The 23,146-nt window shown below is 32.3% G+C and overlaps 1 protein-coding gene across 1 annotated transcript in view; it reads left to right on the top strand.

Moving 5' to 3' along the window:
• The window catches only part of Gprk1 (G protein-coupled receptor kinase 1), a 73,777-nt gene that overhangs the window by 39,111 nt on the left and 11,520 nt on the right, over positions 1-23,146 (top strand). The window contains 5 exon segments of the mRNA XM_081984197.1: positions 17,597-17,698; positions 19,520-19,594; positions 20,581-20,642; positions 20,697-20,748; positions 21,441-21,635. Of these exon segments, the coding sequence (XP_081840323.1) occupies positions 17,597-17,698; positions 19,520-19,594; positions 20,581-20,642; positions 20,697-20,748; positions 21,441-21,635 (486 nt within the window).

The raw sequence follows: 23,146 nt of genomic DNA, 5'->3' as shown, positions 1-23,146 counted from the left end.
CTAAAATATCAAAACCACTGTCCAGTGGCGTAGATACAGAAAGACTACAGATTTTGATTTTTTCTACGTCACTGAATATTTTTAAAAATTACAGTTTCTTTTACTTTTCTTATTCATTTTGAACAAAAAGGTTTCTCTTATGAAATTCTGATTTGAAACTTCGTTTACAAGATAATTCAATTATCACGGTCGAAGACCCAAAATCAACCTAACCCAACTTAAAAATTGTCTTGAAAACGGTGAAAATGAACTTAAGCTTAAAAAATCTCTGTGTAGCCAGTTTTCATATTTTTCCGACAAATTGAAAGATTTTAGTTTTGAAAAGTGACCTAGAAACCAGTAAATTCACTTCGAAACTGTGAAAATGGACTTGAGAGGCTTAAAACCTGTCGTTGTAGTCAGTCGTCATAGTTTTCAGATAAGTTAAACTTTAGTATTAAAAATTGACTTGCAGACATGAAAAACTAGTTTCTCTAGAATTTTTGACTATACAAATTCACACATTTAAATCTTGAAAAGTGACTTGGACACTAAAAAGTGACTCTGAAGTAATGAAAAGTAACATCAGAAGTTTAAAATTTCCATTTGAAGTAAGTTTTAACGATTTGAAAACACATTTTAGTCTTGAAAATAGTCTTAAATACAGGACATTGACATTAGATTCGTTAAAATTGACTTGAAGACTAACTTTTCAAGTTTTTTCCTTTGCTTTTCATTTTCTTACATGTCTGGACTATTTTTAGAGCTTTCAAACTGTTGTGTGTAGTTTCAAGTCTATCTTCACCAAGTTTTTGACATAGCAGACTTTTCAAGCTATGTCACTATTAAATTGACTTCTAGATACTTCAGAGTTACAAATTCGAGCATTTCTTAAAAATCTAGATTGTTTTTAGGGCTTTAAGGCGGTTTTCAGCCTGAAAAATCGTGTTTTAAGGCTCTTTCGGACATTCACAAGCTTTTTGACTTATTAGGCCTAAAAGCCAGTTTGTACACTGTCCATAGTCTTAAAAATGTTATTTGAAGCTTCTTCATTATTAAACTGACTTGGTGCACAAAATTGGAGCATTTCTTAGAAATTCGGACTGTTTCTAGTGCTTTAAGACTGAAAAATTGAGTTTAAAACTATTTATAACAGTAAAAGTTAAGTTTTAGACACTTCAGTAATGAAAGTTGGCACTAAATGCTACGATATTAGTGTTGAACACTAATTAGAACTAAAAGTCCGAAAATTTAATTTGGTTTGTTACCAGTGTTTTACTGAATTCTAGACTTCTCTTCCTTAGGAAGCGTTCTTTAGGTAAATAACATATACATGTCAACTTATTTTCTGATGGGCTATGTATAGGGCAAATTTTCACAAAATCTCAAAAAGTGCGTTTGTTTGTTCGTGTTCCTGTGCGTTCTTCAGTTCCGATTTTCCTGAGCTTATGACAATTTCCCGAAAGCTCTCAATGGCGGTTTGCCACTATTTGGGACTCAAGAAACCCAAAAAAACACGTTTTGTCGATGGGACCAAACATGACCCAAATGTTGTTACATAGTGTAATAGAAAAAAATGTTTTACAATAATTATTATTTTGATGTCGGAGATATGTAAAAAGTAAGAGACATTGCTGTATTATTTGTATGTAAGACTTTCAAATGTAAATTCGTCTAATATTATTTAAAAACGAACGAAACTGAAACGCGGAAGAATTTTATCTGAACCAGTTCACGAGGGAAACTTCAAGCGAATAAAACTTTGTCTGTCAGTGAGAGATAAGACGAATTCGTAGCGACCTTGTTCAATGAGGAAAGTTTTTAGATATTCAATTCCATTTTCTATGCTTCCAAGTTGGAGGCTGGAAAATGGCAAATTTTGTTGGAGTACGGTTTTCGTTATTTTCTTTTTTATGAAATAGCTACTTCGTTAATTATTACCGAGCGTGACAGGGCCTGGGTACCTGTTCAATTATGAATCCTTGCGAAATTGTTCAATTACAAAATGAACTTTTCTGGCTTATTGCCGAGGGAGTAAGCGCGACAGGAAGGCGATTCTATCAATATTAAACTGCAATTTTCTTTCTCTTTCGAGCAGATGCCGGATAAACGTTGAAATAACTTGAGGCGATTTAAAAGTTAAGTGTTGCATCTAATATTGATGGTTTTCTCTATTACTGTGATGGTTTTGCTGAATAGGTCAAGATGATCTCTTTATGTAGCATTTTGGTAGTTTTAGTTAAGTTAAGAAAAGTTTGATTTTTATGTAACAAATAGATTTATGAGAAATGAGCGTAGAGAGAAAAAGGAAGCAAACTCCAATTTTTATGGTATACCATCCTATACAGGGTAATTCAAATTCGACCCTCAACATTGGGTTTTTCGGAAGAGATACGAGAAAGTTTAAAATTTTCGAAATTCAATTTTGCTTTTATTCATTTGTAACCTTATTTGAAGAGATAATCCAAAACCGAAATCACATTTTAATTGCTAGTTTTTATCAGCTATGGATCATATTTGCTTTCTTATTTATTTCTTTTAGTCGTCAAAATAGTGCCTTTAGTTCTGATTTCAGTGATGTACGACAACTTATGATTTTCTTCATAAACGACGAAATAATTTAATAAAAACTAATTTTATCTAAGTTGGTCAAAAACTTTATTCCACACCTTTATTACATTATTTTTATTTTTAGATTTATTATAAATTTTATACGAACACTTTGAGATCAAATTAACGTACCTACTTTGTTTAGTTATGTTTCTCAGAGAGTTATTTTCAAAAATTTCTGAAAGGTTCAGCACACTTTTAGAGGTCTCTGACAACCTTTAGGTGGTTTTCAGTAGTATTCAAAGGTTCTGACAGTTTCAAAAAATTCTTAGAAGGTTTAGGACACTTGTGGACCTTTCTGACAATTTTTAGGGGTTTTCACAAGTATTTATAGAAGTTTGGAAATTTTTAAAAATTTCTGGAAGGTTTAGAACACTTGTAGAGATCTCTGTAACTTTTAGGGAGATTTCAGTGGTAATTAAAGACTTCTGACAATTTCAAAAAATTCTTGAAAGATTTAGGACACTTGTGTCTCTGACAAGTTTTAGGGGATTTTCAGTAGTTTTTAAGACAAATTTTTAAAAACTTTGGCCACCCTGTACTTGTGCATCCTGTACATTTTCACTACCATGTGTACACTGTAATTGTGGAGATCCTAAAGAGTAGAGTATGTAGAAAACCTCACCCTGTATCTCGGTCACAACTTTTTCCATTCCAAATCCATCCTCCAATCCAATTCTCTAGGCATGATTTAGGCCATTTGGCCGTTTAACCCTGACTCACCCTGTATATTTTATACAACTCATCTTCTGTGCACAAAAATTTGTTTGTGACGTAGAATCAAACTTTTTTCTAACTGGTCACATAAATAGCTATTATCAAGAAGATCTTTTCTGCTGATTACAAAATAATATGAAGTAGAGTAATTATTACTGCATTTTGGTATCAGATAAATATGATATTTGCACAGCTATCGAAATATTGAGACAAATCCAATAAACAATACAAGTAACCTATCTGACGTCTGATTTTATTTTCTTCTTATCTTTTGACGCGACATATGCTGGATTGAAGTCATGTTCCTTTATAGGTTTGTAAATCGTAAACCAAAGTCTACGAAATCCCATCTACACGTACCCTTTTCTTTGCCTTGGAAGATTGGATATTTTGTTTACGACTCGAAATTTTCGTCGGCATATGGCGTAAAGTATTTTTTTTTAGCATTTTATATGCGTGTGCAAAAGTAATTCCGGGTAGGATTCACACAAACTGAATTTTGATCATCTGTTACTCGCGCCGGTTACGTAACGAGACAATTACCAAACGATTGATTTTTATTCATCTGCCATTCGAATATTTTACTCTCAAGGAGAACTCGTTTCAAAAAAAGAGTTGGACAGAATTAAATGGTGAAGACCTTATCCGTGCATGAGACAGAAAACGTAGTCGAAATATCGATTTGTCCCGCAGAATTACGTCTAGGCTCTTTGGCATTGGAGAAATCGTTTTAAAAACTCTCAACCACCATGTTCACTTAAAAAAGTGCTGATTCGGCGTATGACCTCCTATAGAACTGGTACAGATAGGTTAATTATGTAAAATCAATTTTCAACCTGCATTTTTCAAACCTTAATCCGGAATTAACTTAACGTATGACTTTGATCCTATTTTAGGTATTGTAATTTTGCCTGAAATTGGACACTTTTTGTATTTTTGAGGGATAGAGCGTTAAAACGCCTTTTAGTAGTAGCTGGTACTCAAATCAGTCGATTTAACCAACAAGTTGATGATAAGAATGAGATTGGTCTGACCAAAGCTCCATAGACTCCAGGGGTTTCTGGTAGCCATATCAAAGTTGTAATTACACTACACTTGCTACATGTGGAAGTGTATAATCATGCATAGAGAAGCAGAGGGCATTATAGAGAATATAATATTCTGATGGACATTATAAGCTTCCTAACGCCTGTGGTGCATACAATGTTATATGTTTCATCCGGTAATTTTTTAGAATTGTTTACTATTATTAACATTGAAGAAGTAAGGTAAACTTGCACCTGATTGTGACACTTTTGACTGCCAAATACGGGATTCTCAACAGAATGGTGGATAAAGTCTGATAGAAGCAGCTGACAATGGCAAGTTTCTGTCACATTTTGCATTTCTTTCTCTGGATAACCCTTTCTGTCATTTCAAGAGTACGCAACTAGCAGAAATTTAGTCATATTTTAGCTTAACAAGGGTATTAGCAAGAAGTTATTACCGTGACCACCTAACGTTGTTAAATATGCTAAGATATTGTTCGGGAGCTTGTTATGATTTCGATTGTTACTAAAATCGCATAACAACTTGTCATTATTAATTTATTCATTGATTTTCCCAGAGGATTTTCGTGTAAAATTTGGATAGTTATTTATTTTAAATGAAATCGAAGATGAGAATCTAGTATTTCATTAGAAGTACACATACATAGTGAGTCGGATACTGGAAATCCATTTACATTGACTGAAGAAATATTTCGATTATCCAGCGAATGTGCCTTGGATCTAGTTGATGAAACATGTTCACATTTGAGAATACAAATAGAGGAAATTGCACCAACTTTACACTTATTGGCTCAAGGAAGTTATCAGAAGTGTGTGGGTCCATGACACAGACTCTCTCCAAGAGTTTAAAACAACTCTCAACTGTAATCGTTAATCATTTAAGTTAAGATTTAAATCATACAATTTCCGACAACAGAAGAAGCACGAAATACGGTAAAATAAGGATTTATGGAGAAAGATGATTTTTTTGGGATAGTAAGTGGAATTGACTGCATACAAGCTCCCTCCTATGAAGAATAATAGAAAAATATACTGAGTACAAATACCGGAAAACTACCACAGAGACCAGATGATAATAATAGGTTAGGAGTAGAGAGTGAAAATAGGCACAGACCAATTTTTAACAATTTGTGATATTGTTAATTTAAATTAACAAACAGGTTACAATCGAAAGCCCGTAAATCAGTACGAGAATTCATACTGATTCCCGCCTGACACCATAGAGTACTCCTGGGACCTAGTTTTTGAAAGCTGGAGCGGTATTCTCAATAGTGTAGGATAGAATGTGACAATGGCTGGTTTGTGTCACATTCTGCATATATCTCCCTTTGCAACTCCCTTACCTGGTTTCAAGAATACGCACCATCGGCCTGCAACTCTTGAAAGTAGAAAACAGGATTTTGAAGAGAATCGCTGATATAGTGTGATAACATAACATTGCTTCATTCACGTTCTTCCCAATTTTGATACATCTGGGCAAAATGAAAAGTCGTTGCTTTCGATGAGCTATGTTTTGATCAATCTTTCTCTCACTATCAGAGTGAAGTAGTATTTTCTCTCAGTGGTGTATGTATAAGGGTTTAGCTGTCTCTCATTTGTATAAAGACAGTCGGCGCCCCCCGGTTTCATCTAAGCTCCTGAAGATAGGTACTTATGTGAAACATGTTGAGCAGTACCTCTGTTAATTAGGAACTTAATACATTCATTGTAGAGAATGCTGTGTGTTTCATCCCCTTCACTCTTAATTTTTTCATCATTTCTTTTACTTTCCCGATTCCAGTCCTCTGGATATCCAATCCAATCCAATCTTTGGTAAGAATTTTCGCAAGACGTATAACGTCTTCATTGTGCCAGACTAGAACTAGAGATTAGACTCTAGAGAAATAATTCCTCATTTTACTAATCGGTCAATAATGATATGTTTATCATGTTAGTAGTGGAAAAAATTAGTTTTTGACTAAATATTTAGAAAGCCATAATCTTTCCAACATATAATCAAAAACGATTTAAAGTTGCCTATAACTTTAATTATTTCCCTATTTAACTGACTTTGTATTTCTTCGCTAAAGCTCCGTTTAAACTAAGTAAGAATCGGGATCTTAAGAGTTCACTCAAAAATTTAATCTCGTTTTTTCGAGAGGTTTTAGAAGAGTAAAAAAGCATTGACAAGAACAGTTTATGAACTGAAACTGCCATCGAAAGCTTTAGTCAAATCAGTTAACCGGTAATATCAGTTATGCATAAGCTGAGCTTTTGCTGGTTGTTATTGTGTTATATACATAACTCCCATGTATTTTTATAACATATTGTTATATTAAGAATGTTTAAAAAATTTAAAATTGTTTAACTCTAGTTCCTTAAGAAAGTAAATATTCTTACGTGCTTTAGAACCGGTACTTTTACCTCTGGATAAATTTATTCTAAGGATAATTTCTATAAAAATTACAGAATTAGCGATAAAATTATTCTGAATTTTCTAACTTGTCGTTACGTATTTGATACCATTTGTACGTAATTTACATGAATATGACTGCATGTAGGTATTTAAAATGCGAACCAACCTTTCCTTACTAATAAGGCTTGTGCATCTAATTGAATATTGGTGTTTTTTTGTGATTGTTTTTATGCACGACTGACTAATTCGAATGGAATAAATGACGTCCAATAAATTCTAATAATATTTCACTGGTGTCAAGCCTGTTAGAATTATAAAGGTCAGTTCGTAGTTTAATGGCCGAGGGATGGGTAACTGTTCGAGTATTAAGGTTTGGTTCATTGGACATCTCTTTCCAACGTTATTCTGAAGTTCTTACTTCAGAATAACGTTGGAAAGAAAAGAACCAATTTGTTGATTTCTCCTTTACTTAAAAGTTTGTTGTTTTTTTTTATCAGCCAGACGAGCACACAGTAGCAAACGTATAATTAAGTTTGCATGTATACGTGATGGTAAACCACAACCACAACCATCAGGAAATAGTATTTCTGCTATCAATATTTATCTAATATCTCCACACAGTGTTGGTTTTAATTGAGTGTGGCATTGTGAAATATAGTTCCAACCAGATTAGTGCTTCCGTCATGAATTACAGTTTTTTCCCCATCAACAATTACAGTTAGGTACAAGAATGATCCATCTTGTACTCTCAACTCAACCGTCATTGATGTAAAACTTTTCCACTTTGTGAAAATCATTTATCTTCAAAGAACCTTTTTGATTAATTATAATTACTAATAAACGTAGTTTATTCGATTGTAATTACGTTTGCAAACTAATAAAACAGCCAGCAATCAACTCTCATTTAATCTGAGGATTTTACAAATTTAAACGCGATCTGGGAGAAAAAAGGGAAAGCTTCAAAGACAAGAGAGAGTTGGAACTGTAGGATGACTTTCAACTGCTTTTGATTTGATTTTTACTTTGTCTTAATTATGTATTAAAAAAGACAACGGGACATAGGAGAATTTGAATATGAAAACTGAACATATTGTCTGTGATCTTGAATCTGCAAGAAGTACGTCGGTTAAATAGAGACAAAGTTTGAAACGTTTTTGGGCAACGATATGTATTATTTTGAAATGTTAGTAAATTATATGAATTCTTCAGTGAATTTGAATTCTTGTTCTGAAAAAAAATACTTTTTCCCACCTGAAATATGGTGCAATCAAATTAATAATCCGCTGATTCAATTTTTAGAAACCATCATCAGGTTTGTTATTTCAAATGAGAACGTAAAACGTGAAAACATAAAAAAAGCAACAGTATTGATTGTTTTCAATTATCTCCTATAAATTGAAGAAAAATAAAACCGGTTTATGAAAATGTTTTTTACCGATATTTCTTTTTAGGTATGTTGACCACAAAATACGCAACTGTAGCAGATACCAAGTGCTTCCAGCCTAATTTGGGACACTTTGTATAGCTTTAAGAGAGTTACTTGTTTACGAATTTTTACGTTTCCATCCTAATTAGATTTGTATTAACGCAAAAAAAAAACATTTTAAAGTTCGAAATCTCCGAATATGAACTTTATACCACAAGCCCGATGTATTACCAGTTTCCAGATTTTTCTGGGGAGACAACAAAAAACATTACTGCGCTACTAACGCTATTGCCAGGATGATTATAAGTGGCGCAGTCGGTAGGATTTTCATTTTGCTTTAGCAGGATTCTTATTTAAGCCAGTTTTGTAAGGATTGGCGAAATTTTGACGTAAAATCGTTTTTAAGTTCTCCCAAGTAGATATGTCTTGAATGTTTACAACAATTTTGGCTGTACCTGATAGTTGTTCAATAAAACTGTTTAGGGAAAAAGTATCGTATGAAAGTCCTGCGGATTTGCTATATCATGGATGTTATCAATTATGCTTTGGCAGGTTGACAAATACTTGTTTAACTCATTAGGGTTGCTGTGTGACATTGAAGAACACATTGTAAATACATAGTTTTGAAATTATAAAACTACAAAGAATACGAGTAGATAAATTACAGTTAATAATAGTGTCTATTATTCACTTTAAAATTGCACATTTAAAACGAGGATCTTTACTATTTAAGTTAAAAAATGATCAGTTTATTGTCCGGTAACTACGAAACTCGTCGATATGTATTCTATGTCTTTTGATTATCGAACTTACGGTCGAATCTGTCATTAATCGGCGATCGATTGCTTTTTGACAGATCCTACCGACTGCGCCAGTTTTCTCTTTAAAATACAAAGTGTATTGGTAATGTTACATATTTAATTAAGAGTTTTTTATGATAATTCTACTGCAATATGTGATAACACTGGTTTTGTTTGAAGAACTGCATGTTCAGCATCTGTAGTAGTAGTAGAAGTGGTAGTAACAAAAACCGTGACTAAACTTATGCTTTTGTTATTTTGTTACTACAAGGAATTTTTTGTTTTTCTGTAAAAATAATAAACAATTTTGCTAACTGCTTGTTATATTTGTGTACTTCTTATAATGCTTTTGAAATGTGGGCCTATAAAAGAATGCTGTGAATAACATACACAGAACATAGTACTAACGTCAAAGAACAGCTATTTAACAAGAAGGAATAGTTGAAGAGAGAAAGCGAATTAAAGAGAGATGGACTTTTCCTACCAAAGTTAAATGAACAATCGGCTTTGATCGTTGAATCGGGAGTTTCATTAGGTTGATGAAGGACGTTGCCATATTTTAGACTACATCAAATATTTGTTATAAAACATCAATATTAGTTAATAAGGATTGATATATTCCAAAGATTAAGAGGTGAACTTAAAACACTTTGACTCATAAGAAGCAAACAATGATTATAAGCAATTAGTTTATATTTGACTTTGAAAATTGGATGCAAATTGCGGCAACATGATTCCTACCAAAGGCAAACTAAGGTCAGCCATAAACCAATCATATCTAGGGTATTTTGGATACATTTCAAGAAGAACCAATGGGCTGGAAAAACTTATTGTGGAGGTAAAAATTAATGGTAAACGGCCAAGAGAAAGGTCTCCGACGAGCTGGGTGAAGCAACCTAAAGAAATCATTGGTTATGGTCTGCAGGAAGCTTGACTAGCGGCTCAAGACAAAGAAGGATGGACATGAGGTCACCATACTCTCTCGAGATTAAAAGTACAAGAGAAGAAGAATAAATGTTAAAAAAGCATATAGTATGATTGCGTTTTAGTTCTGTAAACGTGAAAGTTCCAGTTAATGACAATTGCTACTAATATCCATTTTCAGTACTACCGAATGATGTAAAATGCTTTTTTGGTCTTATGACCGCGTTATCTTCAAAGAAAATGACGCATAGTAGTTATCAGAAAAAAAAGTGAACTTTCTAAAGGTCACTTCTTATCAAGTGACAAACACCTATCTCGAGAGTTATTTTGATAGTAACGTTTGTAATGCAAATATGAAATAGTAAGTAATGATAACTGTTTTAACAAAATTACCGAAAAATTTATATAACCATATTACTGCTGAAAAGACTCAACGGCCAGAAGTTAGTTAGAGCAATGAACCAAGAGAACTTCTTTTTGAGTATTATTTGTTAGAGCTACAGAATTCACTTTTATGTTGTTAGTGCGGGGAAAATTCTTCTGGTACCATGTCTAAAACATTGGTAAGTCTCCATGACGATCTGTTTATATGTTTCTCGATCTTGAGCATAAGCTTTAACAGTGAGTCCAGTCCATTGTCGTACATTTCTGAGCCAAGACAACCTCTTCCTTCCCCTTTTCCCTTGGATCTTACCGTTTAAAATCAGTTGTAACAGCGAATAGCGTTCCCATCGAACTATTTCACATTTTGACTGTTCAGGACTATCAGTACTTTCAAAGAGTGGCTCATTAAGCTTATTAGTCTAAAGCTTTAGTAGTCGCCACATACATTTGCGTTGTTTTTATTAAGAAGAGGGGTAAATGACGAGCAAAGAGTTCCTGTTCGTCTAGGAGCTTAATTCGTATTTCCAGTCGTCTTTTAAAGCCATTCAACTCGTATTTCATCAGGTCCAGTGGCTTTTCCGTTTTTTCATTGGTTAATTGCTTTTTCTACCTCGATTTTTAAAATTGAAGGTCCAATATCTGCATCACCAATGTCATGGGCTCTTCGATCATCATTAAATATACCACTCATTCTTTTTGTCTACAGGATCAAGTAGTATTTGTCCATTTGAGTTTTTTAGAATGGAGGGAATTTTTTTATTATGCGTGCCCTTGACTTCTTTTAGTTTTCTGTGGATGTTAAGGACTTCTATCTCCCTACATTCCTATTCCAGTCTAATGTCCAATAAAGTTGAGTAAATTGCGCATAAGTCGCTATGAATAGTGGTAATGTGTGTACAAAAGCGCAGTCCTGTAGTTTTGTAATTGGAACAAATAATTAAAAAGAAAAAAAGAAGTGTTTCTTTTTCTGAGGAATCTGTTGTTTTCCGTTGAGAATATGTTGTATAAACTGTTGGTAAAGGCATTATTACCAAAGTATGGCTAAATTCAAGGTGAAACGGGAAGAGGTAACAAGGTATGAGATAGGTAAATATTTAGAATCTGAAGCTGGCTTCTTTGTTCATCACTTTTGTCATATTCAAATTATAATATTATTTTTCTTATGTATTACATTGGGTATCTAGGTTCACCCGACGTAAGCAGTCATATTTAGTTTGCTTAGCTTTTAGTCATCTTTCTATATTTTTGCAATCAAAAAAGATCAACTTGAATTTTATCACCCTGTAGATAACCGTGCAATAGGTAAATTCCAAAATGTTGTTAAAAAACATGTTAATAAGGACCGAACTGCTTTTGAATTAAAGCTAACATTTATATACTTACGATCCCGTAATTAAACACTAAGTAAGTTTTACCACTACTTAGTCACCAAAATAGTTAAAATAACTTAAGAGACTCTATAATATGGGCAGAAACGAATGGCCGTCCTTAATTCATCCCCTCATTTTAAACCTGCAGATTATGCGGAATGAGACGCCAAACTTTGAGAAATTTCAACGCTCGTTCCTAGGAATAGTGGAAAATCGATTCGAAAAGTGGTGGAGATCTAATGCTTTCGCCGAAATTGGAAGATCAGTCCTTGATGTGTTAAAAATGGATCTTTTATATACGTTTTTCTAATACCTGAGAGAGAGATACATTTTTTTAAGATTAGAACTCAATCGCGTGTTATTTAGACCACCTTTTGAAATAACTATTGGATTATATCGGTTGCACCCACGTAGAAGGGATGATAAATAGAAGAATAAAGGAAACGTGGAAAAGCTTTACGTTCTAGTAGAGTAAAGGAGTAACCCCTAAGGACACTTTAGTTTATCTCCTTGTTAAATTTTTGTCACAGTAAAATGGAAAACGTCATGAAAATATTTCCAGTTGTCCGCAAGAGAGTTTACCAGAAATTTGAATTGAAAATAGGCATATTTCGCTATTTTTTAATACAATAATAACCTGAAAGTAACTGCAAATGGAGGTTACGTTTACAACAAACAACTTTGGTTAATAGTCCAGGCGATAGAGCAGTAAAAGTAGGGTTTGATGGATGTTATTTGAAGACGCACAAATTTTTACGTAGAAAGTTGCCAAAAAGTATGTACAACAATAATCCGTAGTTGCCTATTCAAACAAGTCATTGTTAAACTTAGCCGAGCAACAAATGTGTCGAAATAACGAAAAATTACTCATTTTTCGACAAATTTCTCTCTATAATTTTGAAACAAAGTATTAAATCAAAAAGAATTACTGTAGATTTTTAGATTATTTCACTATGTTCTATAAATGGTGGCGAATCGAAAAAGTTGATTTTTGCATTAAAAATATGCGAACATTGACAAATTATTGCGATACATAAAAATTGCAAAAAATATTTAAGAAATTTTCAGAAAACTTAGAGTTCAGTTTCTTCAGCTTAGTTTTTGATCAGCCATTATTGTTAATTAAGAAAATTTTAAAAAATGTATCGCATATACCTTGGTTAAAAAAAGGTTTAGAAGGGCCACATAATATTTTACAGTTAGGTACTTAGGATCATAGCAAACAATAAACAATTAGAAAAATATCCATTTTTAAACTTTAACATGTTTAGAATTTTTTTAAAAATGTGACCATACAAACATGTTTTCTCTTTTTGCTAATAGCTATAGGAATTTTTTTTTTTTTCGATTTCATGATTTGGGAAGCTAGAAATTATTGTTAAATTTAGACAACAAAAACGCAGAATATGTGCTGTAGAATTACGTCGTTTTCAGATCAATTGAAAGTGTTTGCCAGTACTTTTTGTACATTCAAGAATTTTTGTAATTCCATCGTACAGATTCTGTATACGAGAAAATGTTTACACGTGCACACGCGAACGTGTTTGTTTTCATAAAATTCTCTAAAACTTTTCCCGTTTAACCGACTCTATAGCTCTCACGGTTACCGAGATCACAATACATGTAGAACCAATTTGGGACACACTGTATGCGATTTTTTACCATTTTTCGCATAATTTCAATGTAAAAATCAACTGTTTTTATTTGCAAACCTCATGACTTTATAGAAAATGGTCAAATTATCTAAAAATCTAGAGTACTTTTTTTTTTGATTTAATACTTCGTTTCAAAGTTATAGAGAGAAATTTTCGATTGGTGGATGCGTTTGGAAATTCCAAAAATACCCAAAGTATCTTCCAAGAAAAATATACCCATTTTAGGGATAACTTACCCTGTAGGCAAATCAGCAGAATCTCAAAACCGTTTCACTTTATCAAAACTCAAAAAGTTTCATAGTTTGAATTTGAGGTTAACAGTATGCAGTTCAAATGAAAAATGATAAGCGTCAACACACATACACAATATAAGTGTCATATTTTAGAAAACCCTGTATTTTACTGTCAAAATTTATGTAATTTTTGTCATTAGTGACTGCCAGATTGTTCTGCAGTTCCATAGCTTCCAGTAATTCTGTTCTCTTAGTCTTAGTGTTAGTTTAGGTGTGTAAAATTTTTACTTTTCCTAAATCAATTTTTTGATTTTTTCGTACTTCTACGTACTTTTGTTCATGAGTTAAATACTTAGTGTAGTATTTTTATCATATTTGTGACTTTTAAAGCGATTTTCTAGCAGTCGACTTGTTTGTGCTATGTATACATACGTTGCTGCTTTTGTTTTTGAGAACCTTTGTTTTAAGTTTTGAATAATCTTCTGCAATCAAATGTGTCTTATGGCCGAATGTTTGTCATGTCTAAAGTACAAATTTTTCAACGGTTCTAAAGGTCCGCTTAAGCTAAAAAGTAGAGAAATATAGTTGATATACATAGTGATCTGGAATTGGTAAAGAGTTGTAAAACTTTTCTTCGTTTCAATATTTTCTTAATTACTGTTATGGGATAATCGTTAAGTAATAACGCATATCTATCTAGCTTTTTTGGTGGCCTCGTCGATATTTTATAGCCCTCTCAGGTAAACCTAGAATGGCCGATATTTTGTTCTGCAAGGAAATGCCATAATACAGTCCTCCACAAATGTATAAAAAATAAGAATATAAAATAAAATCAATTTTCTGCACTGAAAATAAGCAAACCGCTGAAATTCGTAATTATTAATTTCCTATACATATTTCAATTTAAATGCCGATAGTTATTTAACTTAAGAATTGTCGACGGAATGCTAATTTGTTAATATTGATCAAATTATTGTGCCGTCCATAACTGAAACAGATTGACGTAAATGTAGTTAAAATGTATGTATAATTCAATCGCTTTAATTATATCTTGTTTGTATTCGCCAGAACATCACGACAGTCGGAAAGTTACGCCTCGAATGCAGTCATTGTGATTAGATTACTCGACGGACCCTGTTCAAATTAATGAAAAACTTGCGCATTTAGTTATACACCGTGTAGAAAGTTATCAGGTTACATACTTTCTAGTAAATAAAGTTTAGTTGAAGGTGTTTAATTATTTCTTTGAGAGTCAAAATTCAAAGTTACTTGCAAAATGGATGAAGATGAAATTGAAACTTGTATTAGTGTTACATTTGTTGAGGATTCTTTTATTACCTGTCAGAAGCTACTCACAAAAATCTTAAACATCATGAAGAAATGGGGATTTGCTCAAGAACCAATTAGCTTTTATTGTTCAAAAGGCAATATGAAAACTACTCCCATTTTCTTATCGTTTTTGTCCTCCAGCTTCTTAACCACCCATTCACTTGTATGATTAAAGAAAAGATAGAGTGGATATAAGAGGCCTAAAACAAAGATTAATCTCGAAATTAATCTTTTTCAAGTCACATTTATTTACTCGTCGTAAATATCTTTTTGGAAGAGGCCTGCAAATCTTTGAACTACTTTTTTTCCTTTGTTTACTTCAGATCGAACGTGAAATGTCTGAAATGATATAAGCACACGCTGGTTTTGACAACATTATAGCTTTTAAGTGCCTATAACCTCAAGTAAAGTTTATTATCTTTTCATCAGGATAGTTAAATTTAGGTAGTAGATTTTTGAGATAAAAATAGTTAGAAAGTGTTGGTAACTAACTCAAATATTTGGCTGTGCTTGCCTAATCATAATCCCATATTGTATTAAATAGGATGTTTAATCTAAAAATGTGCACTTTGCTCTAAACGGCGTGTCTGATGATTGACAAGAAGTTGTTTAAGGCTTGACGCCATTTCACTTTTCCGGCATGCTTGAGCAACTGTAAAAAGCCCGTATTGTTTGTCTGAAACTGCTCTTTCACCTCGATCCCTAACCCACGATACGATTAAACATCAAAAATTAAAAACCGTAAAATTTAAAACTAACGCTAAGTGGGTGAAAACATATTCAGTCCACTGGGTGCAGAAAGTCATTCTGAACACTTTTTGTCTTTTGCAAAGTTTCCGAAACTCCAATCGTTTCCGAGATATTGGACTTTTTTACTTTTTTTTGGAAAATGCATCAAAATTTTTAAAATTACGTATCTCTGTCGTTTTTGAGATTTCAACCACTGTAAAAAGCTCAAATTGTTCGTCTTGAATTGCTTTTTCACCGCGTGCTAATCGCAACACTATTGAACATATACAGGGTGTTCAAAAAACAACAAAACAGTTAAATACGAAACTAGAGTTATCCCAGTTGTGACCGTGTTCACCCGAATATAAGCGAGTGTAAATCTAATCTACTGGGTACAGAAAATCATTTTATGCCAATTTCTTAATTCCTTCTAAATAATAGTTTTTTTTCAAGACTCTCAAAATAGGAATTGGTTTCAGTAATGACCTCTTAATTCTCTTATTGATATTCAAATATTTTCAGTATTGATAGAAAATGCCTTAATTTTCTTCTTTACGAATTTCTAATCGTGAAAAATTTCAATTTTTGGTCGTTATTTTCACGAGAACGGTGCACGCTAGATGTGTTATGATAATAACAAACCTTCCTTATAATAAATAGTACTATCCAAAAAACAATAAAATACAGGGTCTTCCATTTAGGGTCAATATCTTCACTTCAGAATAATTTTATTTACACTACTTTTTTTTGGAAATTTTATAAAATTTTTGAAAATTTGGTATTTTCGCAATTTTTAGAGTTTCTGCGACTGAAAAACACTCAGAATTTTTGTCTTCAACTTCCTTTTCACTACGAACTAACTGCAACACCATTGAACATATACAGGGTGTTCAAAAAAAAGAAGAAAAAATGTTAAATTTGAGACCTATGCTCTATCAGTTTACCCGGTTCTTAGTGGGTGTTAACATAGTGCACTGGGTGCAGAAAGTCCTGCTGAACATTTTTGGTTTCTAGGAAATTTCCGGTAACTCTAACCGTTTCTGAGATATTCGACTTTTTTTTGGAAATGCATCAAAATTTGAAATTTCGGTATCTTCGACATTTTTGAAGTTTCAGCGACTGTTAATTTTTGTTTTGAACTGCCTTTTCTTCGCAATCTAACTGAAACGCGATTAAACATATACAGAGTGTTCAAAAGAAAAACAGTTAAATTTGAGACCTATGCTCTATCTATACTACTGCTCAATTCCGTCACTTCTATATGAATTCTCCTAAGAATAACTTTACCCGGAGGTGAAAGTATCGGACCTTAAATACAGCTTCACCACGCCACAATTTTTAAAATGTTGAATGACAAATAAATCCGTAAGCATCTGGAGGATTTCAAATCCTGTATATTTAAAGCCCAAAAACTATAAAACAAACTGTTTTTCAGAAAAGAAATGGAGACAAAACATAGAGTAGGTTTTACATTCTTTACAGAGTTAAATTCTTATTAAAATTAAGTATACGATTTCCCATTTTCAGTGCATATGTCAGCCCTAATAAAACGGCAGTAAAACTCACAAAATCCTATTAAAAAATCATCGTATCAGAGTCTCGTTGACTTTTCTAAAATCGTTTTGGTAACATCAAAGAAACGTCTCGTTACGTAAAGACCTCGCGCTTCAAAATCTCGACGAAAGGACGGCGTTTTCGATTAGGACCGAGTCTTTATAGTGGGTTTATTGCAGAATGAATAATTTACCGACGACGAGATTGCCATTTATCCTCTTCCATGGGAAAATGGAGAATGCTATCTGCTGGTTTTTAGGCCGCCGCATTTTCTTAAGCGCACTGAACGCGTACTATTTAGGTACAATACAGGAAAACTCTGGTTCTCTGGTTTTGGTAATTTAATAAATGATAACGGTGTAGCGGTGTTTAGTTAGTTGTATTTTCCCCTTTTTTTCGTTTGTGTTTATTATGCTGATTTGATTACCTGATGTTGTTTCAGATAAAAGAATACGGCAAATTGGAGTCGTACGAGGAACGAAGGGAAAAGGCGAGGGAAATCTACGATAAATATATTATGAAGGAACTCTTAGCTCGAACACATGTGAGTTACTTTTATTGTTGGCTATTTCTGACGTTAATCTCTTAAGTTATATATTATTTGTTGGTACATTTCGGGAACTTATGGAAATAGTAACTTTCGAATTTTATTGCCTTAGTGGAAACACGTTTCGTATAAACTGCTGACCAATATGGTTTTTGCACTATTTTTTATTAGCACCTTCCTACAAATTACAAATAGAGGGTGTCTGTAAAATGTCTGTATATCCGGATCTGGATCCAGATATAGCAACGTCTGTATATAACACTCTGTACGGGGTGGCCTAATTGGTTTGCTTTTCTATGATGGCAGCTTCCAAAATCATTTTATGAAGAAATTTAAAAATCAAAAAGACGTTTTCGGGATATTTTTTTCAAGATGAGTGCGACGCCCCAATCAAAAGTTTGTTATCAAAATTGTGTGACTGCTTGTAAAAAAAAAAATGACTTCTTGTAACGAGCAAATTTTTAATATCCGACATTTTGGACAAGTCCTTGTAACTTGTTTATTATGAGGGTTTGATGAAAATAACTTTAATTACTACTAGCAGGGTAATGATCTATTATATCGCTTCATTTGAGTTACGTAAAGGGGTATTTTACGGTCAGTAAACACTAGTGCGGTAAAGCACCCTAAGAGTACAATAAAACAGCCATCATCGCACTAATGACTGTAAAATCCCTCATTACGTAACTCAAAGTTAGAGTTAAAAAATGCTAATTTCTGTGGTAATTGGTAGATAAAATATTGAATGTCCAATACTCGTGTGGTATGACAAATTAATAGACTCGTGTGATAACCACAACTGGATCTACGATCTCGTCATCGCAATGCTTCCAAGAATACTCATATACCACACTAGAAATGTAAATAACTATTACATTGTTAAGGCACTTTTAAGAATCTTTATCGGTGTAATAAATATACATGGTGTTTATTAAGTAGGTACTTGTACAAAGTTTTGTGTTGTATCTTTGACCAATTTTAAGCAAAAAAATTCGTATAAACATTGTCTGCAAACGCATCATTTTGGAAATACAGGATATCAGAAATACACCCTGTAAATAAATGTAACATCAGTTAATGTGCCTAAGGAGGATATTATTATTATGCTGCTTTAAGAAGTTACTTGTGTTCCATATTTGAGTTCAATATCTCAAAAACTGTAAGAGTTATATAGTAAGAACTGGAAAAAAGTAAAACTTGAACACCCTGTATCTCCGAAATGATGCGTTTTTGGACCTATGCTTATACAATTTTTTTGGTTTAAATTTTGTTAAAAATTCCTCCCTAATGTTTGTACAAGTATATACTTAGTAATCACAGCATATTGAAATCTTAAAGTAAAATACTAAATTATTAATTATATCTGATGTAATGACAAGTATACACATGTCATATTTGAATGTCTTTTGTATATCAAAAAGGTTTTGTCAGAAGCAGAAAAATGTTCGATACATACAGAGTGGCACAATAGTGTGACCAAGTCCTATATTATTATTTTAGATTTTTTCGAAAACTATTATGTTTGCCAGCTGTTGTCAATGTGATCATGTCCAATTTCGAAAATAACATTTAAATTCATTAATTTATTTATTACCAGAATCTATTAATTACCATTTTTACCAGATTTTTAGGCAATAATTAAGAAAAATAAAAATTCGTTCAAACAATGGAAGGACGGTATAAAGGCATCCTAGTGAAAGTTGAAGAGAGTTGACAGTTAAAGTTGTTTTTAAATTTAACATAAACATGTTGACCGTATAATGGCAGTTGTTTAGTGGCTTATGTTATATTGTTAAATTTAATTTTTTTATATTTTAGGAATATTCAGAAGAGTGCCTTCAGCATGTTCAACAACATCTAATGAGGCAAGAAGTGCCGCCGACGCTTTTTGAGGTAAGAATGTTTCTTTTCGACAAATTACTTTTGTACAGGGTGATTGCTTATATTTCACGTCCTCCTTATCTACTAATTTTAAGAAAAGTAACAATTTATAAGATAATATTACTTTAAAACCCAATTTTGTTTAAAGGGTGTCAGTTTATACTACCAGGACTCTGGCATTCGATAAACCAGATTATTTGGAGATAAGAAATTCTGATAAACATTATGTCGGTAATTGCTTCCTTTTTGAGATATGGGGTGTCAGAGTTTTGAATTTTTCTTAATATTCTCAGCTCAGCTTCTGCAGTTTATGAGACATTTTAATGAAATTTTGACCATAAGTAAATACTTCGGCAAATAACAAAATGATACTCTATTGAATCGTTCGTTACTTGCCTAGACAAAAGAGCTTCATCTTGAACTGTTTTGGATTTTGCCATGGTACTAGTAAATGCTTAGGCAAATAGCTATAGTCAAGAAGCCAAAATAATATTCTATAATTAAAATCGAACTAAAGTAACAGAGTATATCGATTTGGAGGAAGAACTCCTTCAACTTTCCAAACCAATTAAAGTTGTGGCAACGACGTTGAGTGATTTTTCTCCTCCCAGATTTCAAAGTTATGGGTCACTTTGAGAATTGGATCAGACTCCTACGATATAATTTATGATCAAGAAATCGTCGTCTCCCTAGATACTCTAATAGGAAGTTTGTGTCAAACTCAACTTCAACTATTTGACTTAACTTATTAGGAATTTTTCGATATTGTGACAAAATAACATACATAAGTATTTGTATATTTTACTTGAGCCTCACTGTATGCAGAATGTCAAACGAAAATACACACAGACTGGTTATTAATATTTTGATCGTGACGTTTGCTACTGACGTTGTTACGTCATCCTGTTTTCGTTATTATATTGTTAAATAATAATCACCCTGTACATTCATTTTCTATTCCTAAATCAACTGTGTACTAATTCGTATTGATTTTCTAGCCTTATATAGAAGAAATTTATAGCCATCTTAGGGAAGAACCGTTTAAGCAATTTTTAGAAAGGTATAACTCATTTGCATGCTTTTTGTCTTGATGACTAATTCTCGTTTGTTTCAGTGATAAATATACTAGGTTTTTACAATGGAAAAGTTTAGAAGTAAATATTAAGGTAAGTGAATAGAACGTTATTGTTACTATAATACTATACTCAGCTCCGATATTTTTGTTAGATAGTAACGAATATCGAATAGTCTCGACAATGAGTAGAGTTTCCAATGGGATTCGCTCGGTCGCCTACAAATATTGAATTCTAAAAATAGGGACACTGTTGTTGTAACATTCTCCATTTGCTTTATCTTATTCTATTCAGTCGGCGTGCTTACTGCTATGAAATGCTTTCCTCAAGTTTATTAAAAATGCATGTTCTCAATTTGTGTGTGGATGTTAATGGACAATGAATTAATTTTGTATGCAATGAAAACTTGTCCAACCAATTATCTGTAACTTTGCATAAAAGATCACAAAGACTAGTCATAAAAATGTAAAGATAAGGTTTTTTTTCATGTACAAGAATTAATTGATAAAATTAACCGTAGTGTTGTCAAATATTGGAGTTTATTATATTAATACAACCTTTACATAATATTTATAGAACAATCCACACAATCTCATTGGTCATCATACATAAAACTACGATTTATATACGTACTTACATATATTTTTTTGTTTTCTCCGATGAAATACTTGTATTTTTAGTACCTAAATGTTAAAATTAATTTTGCTGACCCTTGTAAATTATCATTTGTTATAGTACATTTATATCTGATTTTGCTGAATATTGATGAAATGTGTTATGTTTAGCTCTCAATGAACGACTTCAGCGTGCATCGTATAATCGGAAGAGGCGGTTTTGGAGAAGTGTACGGCTGTCGAAAAGCCGACACTGGAAAGATGTACGCCATGAAGTGCCTCGACAAGAAACGCATCAAAATGAAACAGGGCGAAACTTTAGCGTTAAACGAACGGATTATGCTTAGCCTGGTGTCGACTGGTCAGGTATATTTTGTTTTTGAGATAATTTAGTTACTTTAAGATCACTGATATGTATGAAATAGAGTTTGAGTGTATTAGTAATGACTCAGCGACATAGTGGATTTAAAAAATCATCTCCTAAAACCATAACTGTGTTGTTTATATTTTATTGATGTAAACATTTTTATTTTCTCAGTAGTAATAATAATTTAAGTGTATTTTTATGTTATTTTTTAACTGCGGTATGTATTCATTTACATAAGTGTTAACTGCTACTATTCAACCAGTATTCAAAGAGCAAACTTTCTTACATTTTACTACGAAGCTTTATGGTTTATGACTCAGGACATTTACCAGTAAAACATCTAACATTTACAACAAAGTAGAAGTATGATACCACAATATTTATGGCACTCTATTACGATTGATAAGCAAAAATAAAAAAAGCTTGGATTTTCTGTTCATCATTTTTTTTTTCATGCAAGTATTCTGGTTTACATCCTAATATGTATGTTGTATGGCGTTAATTAGCTTAAACTGACCTGTCAAATATCCAAACTTAAATAATGTAGAGCAATATCAGGGTTAAGCATCAATATCGATATGGATCTTGATTTAGTTTTTGCAAAAAATGCATTTTTTTTAGCCTGTAGACAGTGGTATAGTGGAGATTATATCGTTTTAACGATCACTATCGAAATTCAACAATTGTAAGGTTATTGTAATCGTTATATTATTATTATATAATAATATAACCTTATTTCAAAAAGTGAGTCTTAGTAAAATTTTATGATGAAAATCAATAAGAAAAAACTTTTTACCAGGAGAGGACTTTTTCAATTGAAATTAATATTAAGAAAAATGTATTTTATTTTGTTTATTTTTCAATAACATGATATTCAAATTAATTGTGATGAACGTAACTTACTTTTGAAGAATATAATTACTGGTATTTTTAGATTTTTAAATTAACACAGTGACGTGTATTCAATTAGGCAAGGGCAAATTTTGTGCCATAAAACTAGTACGGCCCTGCCTAGATCTATTTTTTTATTTGTTATATATTTTTGTTAAAAAGGTTTTCTGCAATATTTTTATAACTCGCACCGTTTTGGAGATAATAATGGACTTAGTCAAATACAAATATCAATCTAAAAGTTGCTCAGAATATGCTTTTTACTGCATATATCTTTATTATTTTTATATCAATTAATGACCAAAAATGATTTTTCCAAAACAATTATTTCTTATTAAGATTCGAGAGACTATTCTACTGAAATAATTAATCATATGGCTTTATTAACTTGCAATAATGCCAAATTATCATTTTCAATTTTTTTTTCATTTTTGAAACCAAAATACAGGGTGTCCAAAATAATGATGCACTGTATGGGGATCTCCCAAATCGTAATCGATACGAAGTTTGATTTTTCGATTCATATAAAAAACAAAGTTGCTGAATGCTGATGACGAAACGTAGGCACAAATATTCACAATCTTGTAGAGCTAGCTTTCGTTATTTTTGAAATAACTAC

The sequence above is a fragment of the Ips typographus genome, linkage group LG1 (genome assembly GCF_016097725.1).
Source record: "Ips typographus isolate SLU linkage group LG1, UJ_Ityp_2.0, whole genome shotgun sequence".
Taxonomy (NCBI): Eukaryota; Metazoa; Arthropoda; class Insecta; order Coleoptera; family Curculionidae; genus Ips; species Ips typographus.
This window is presented reverse-complemented; position numbering and strand designations above follow the sequence as displayed.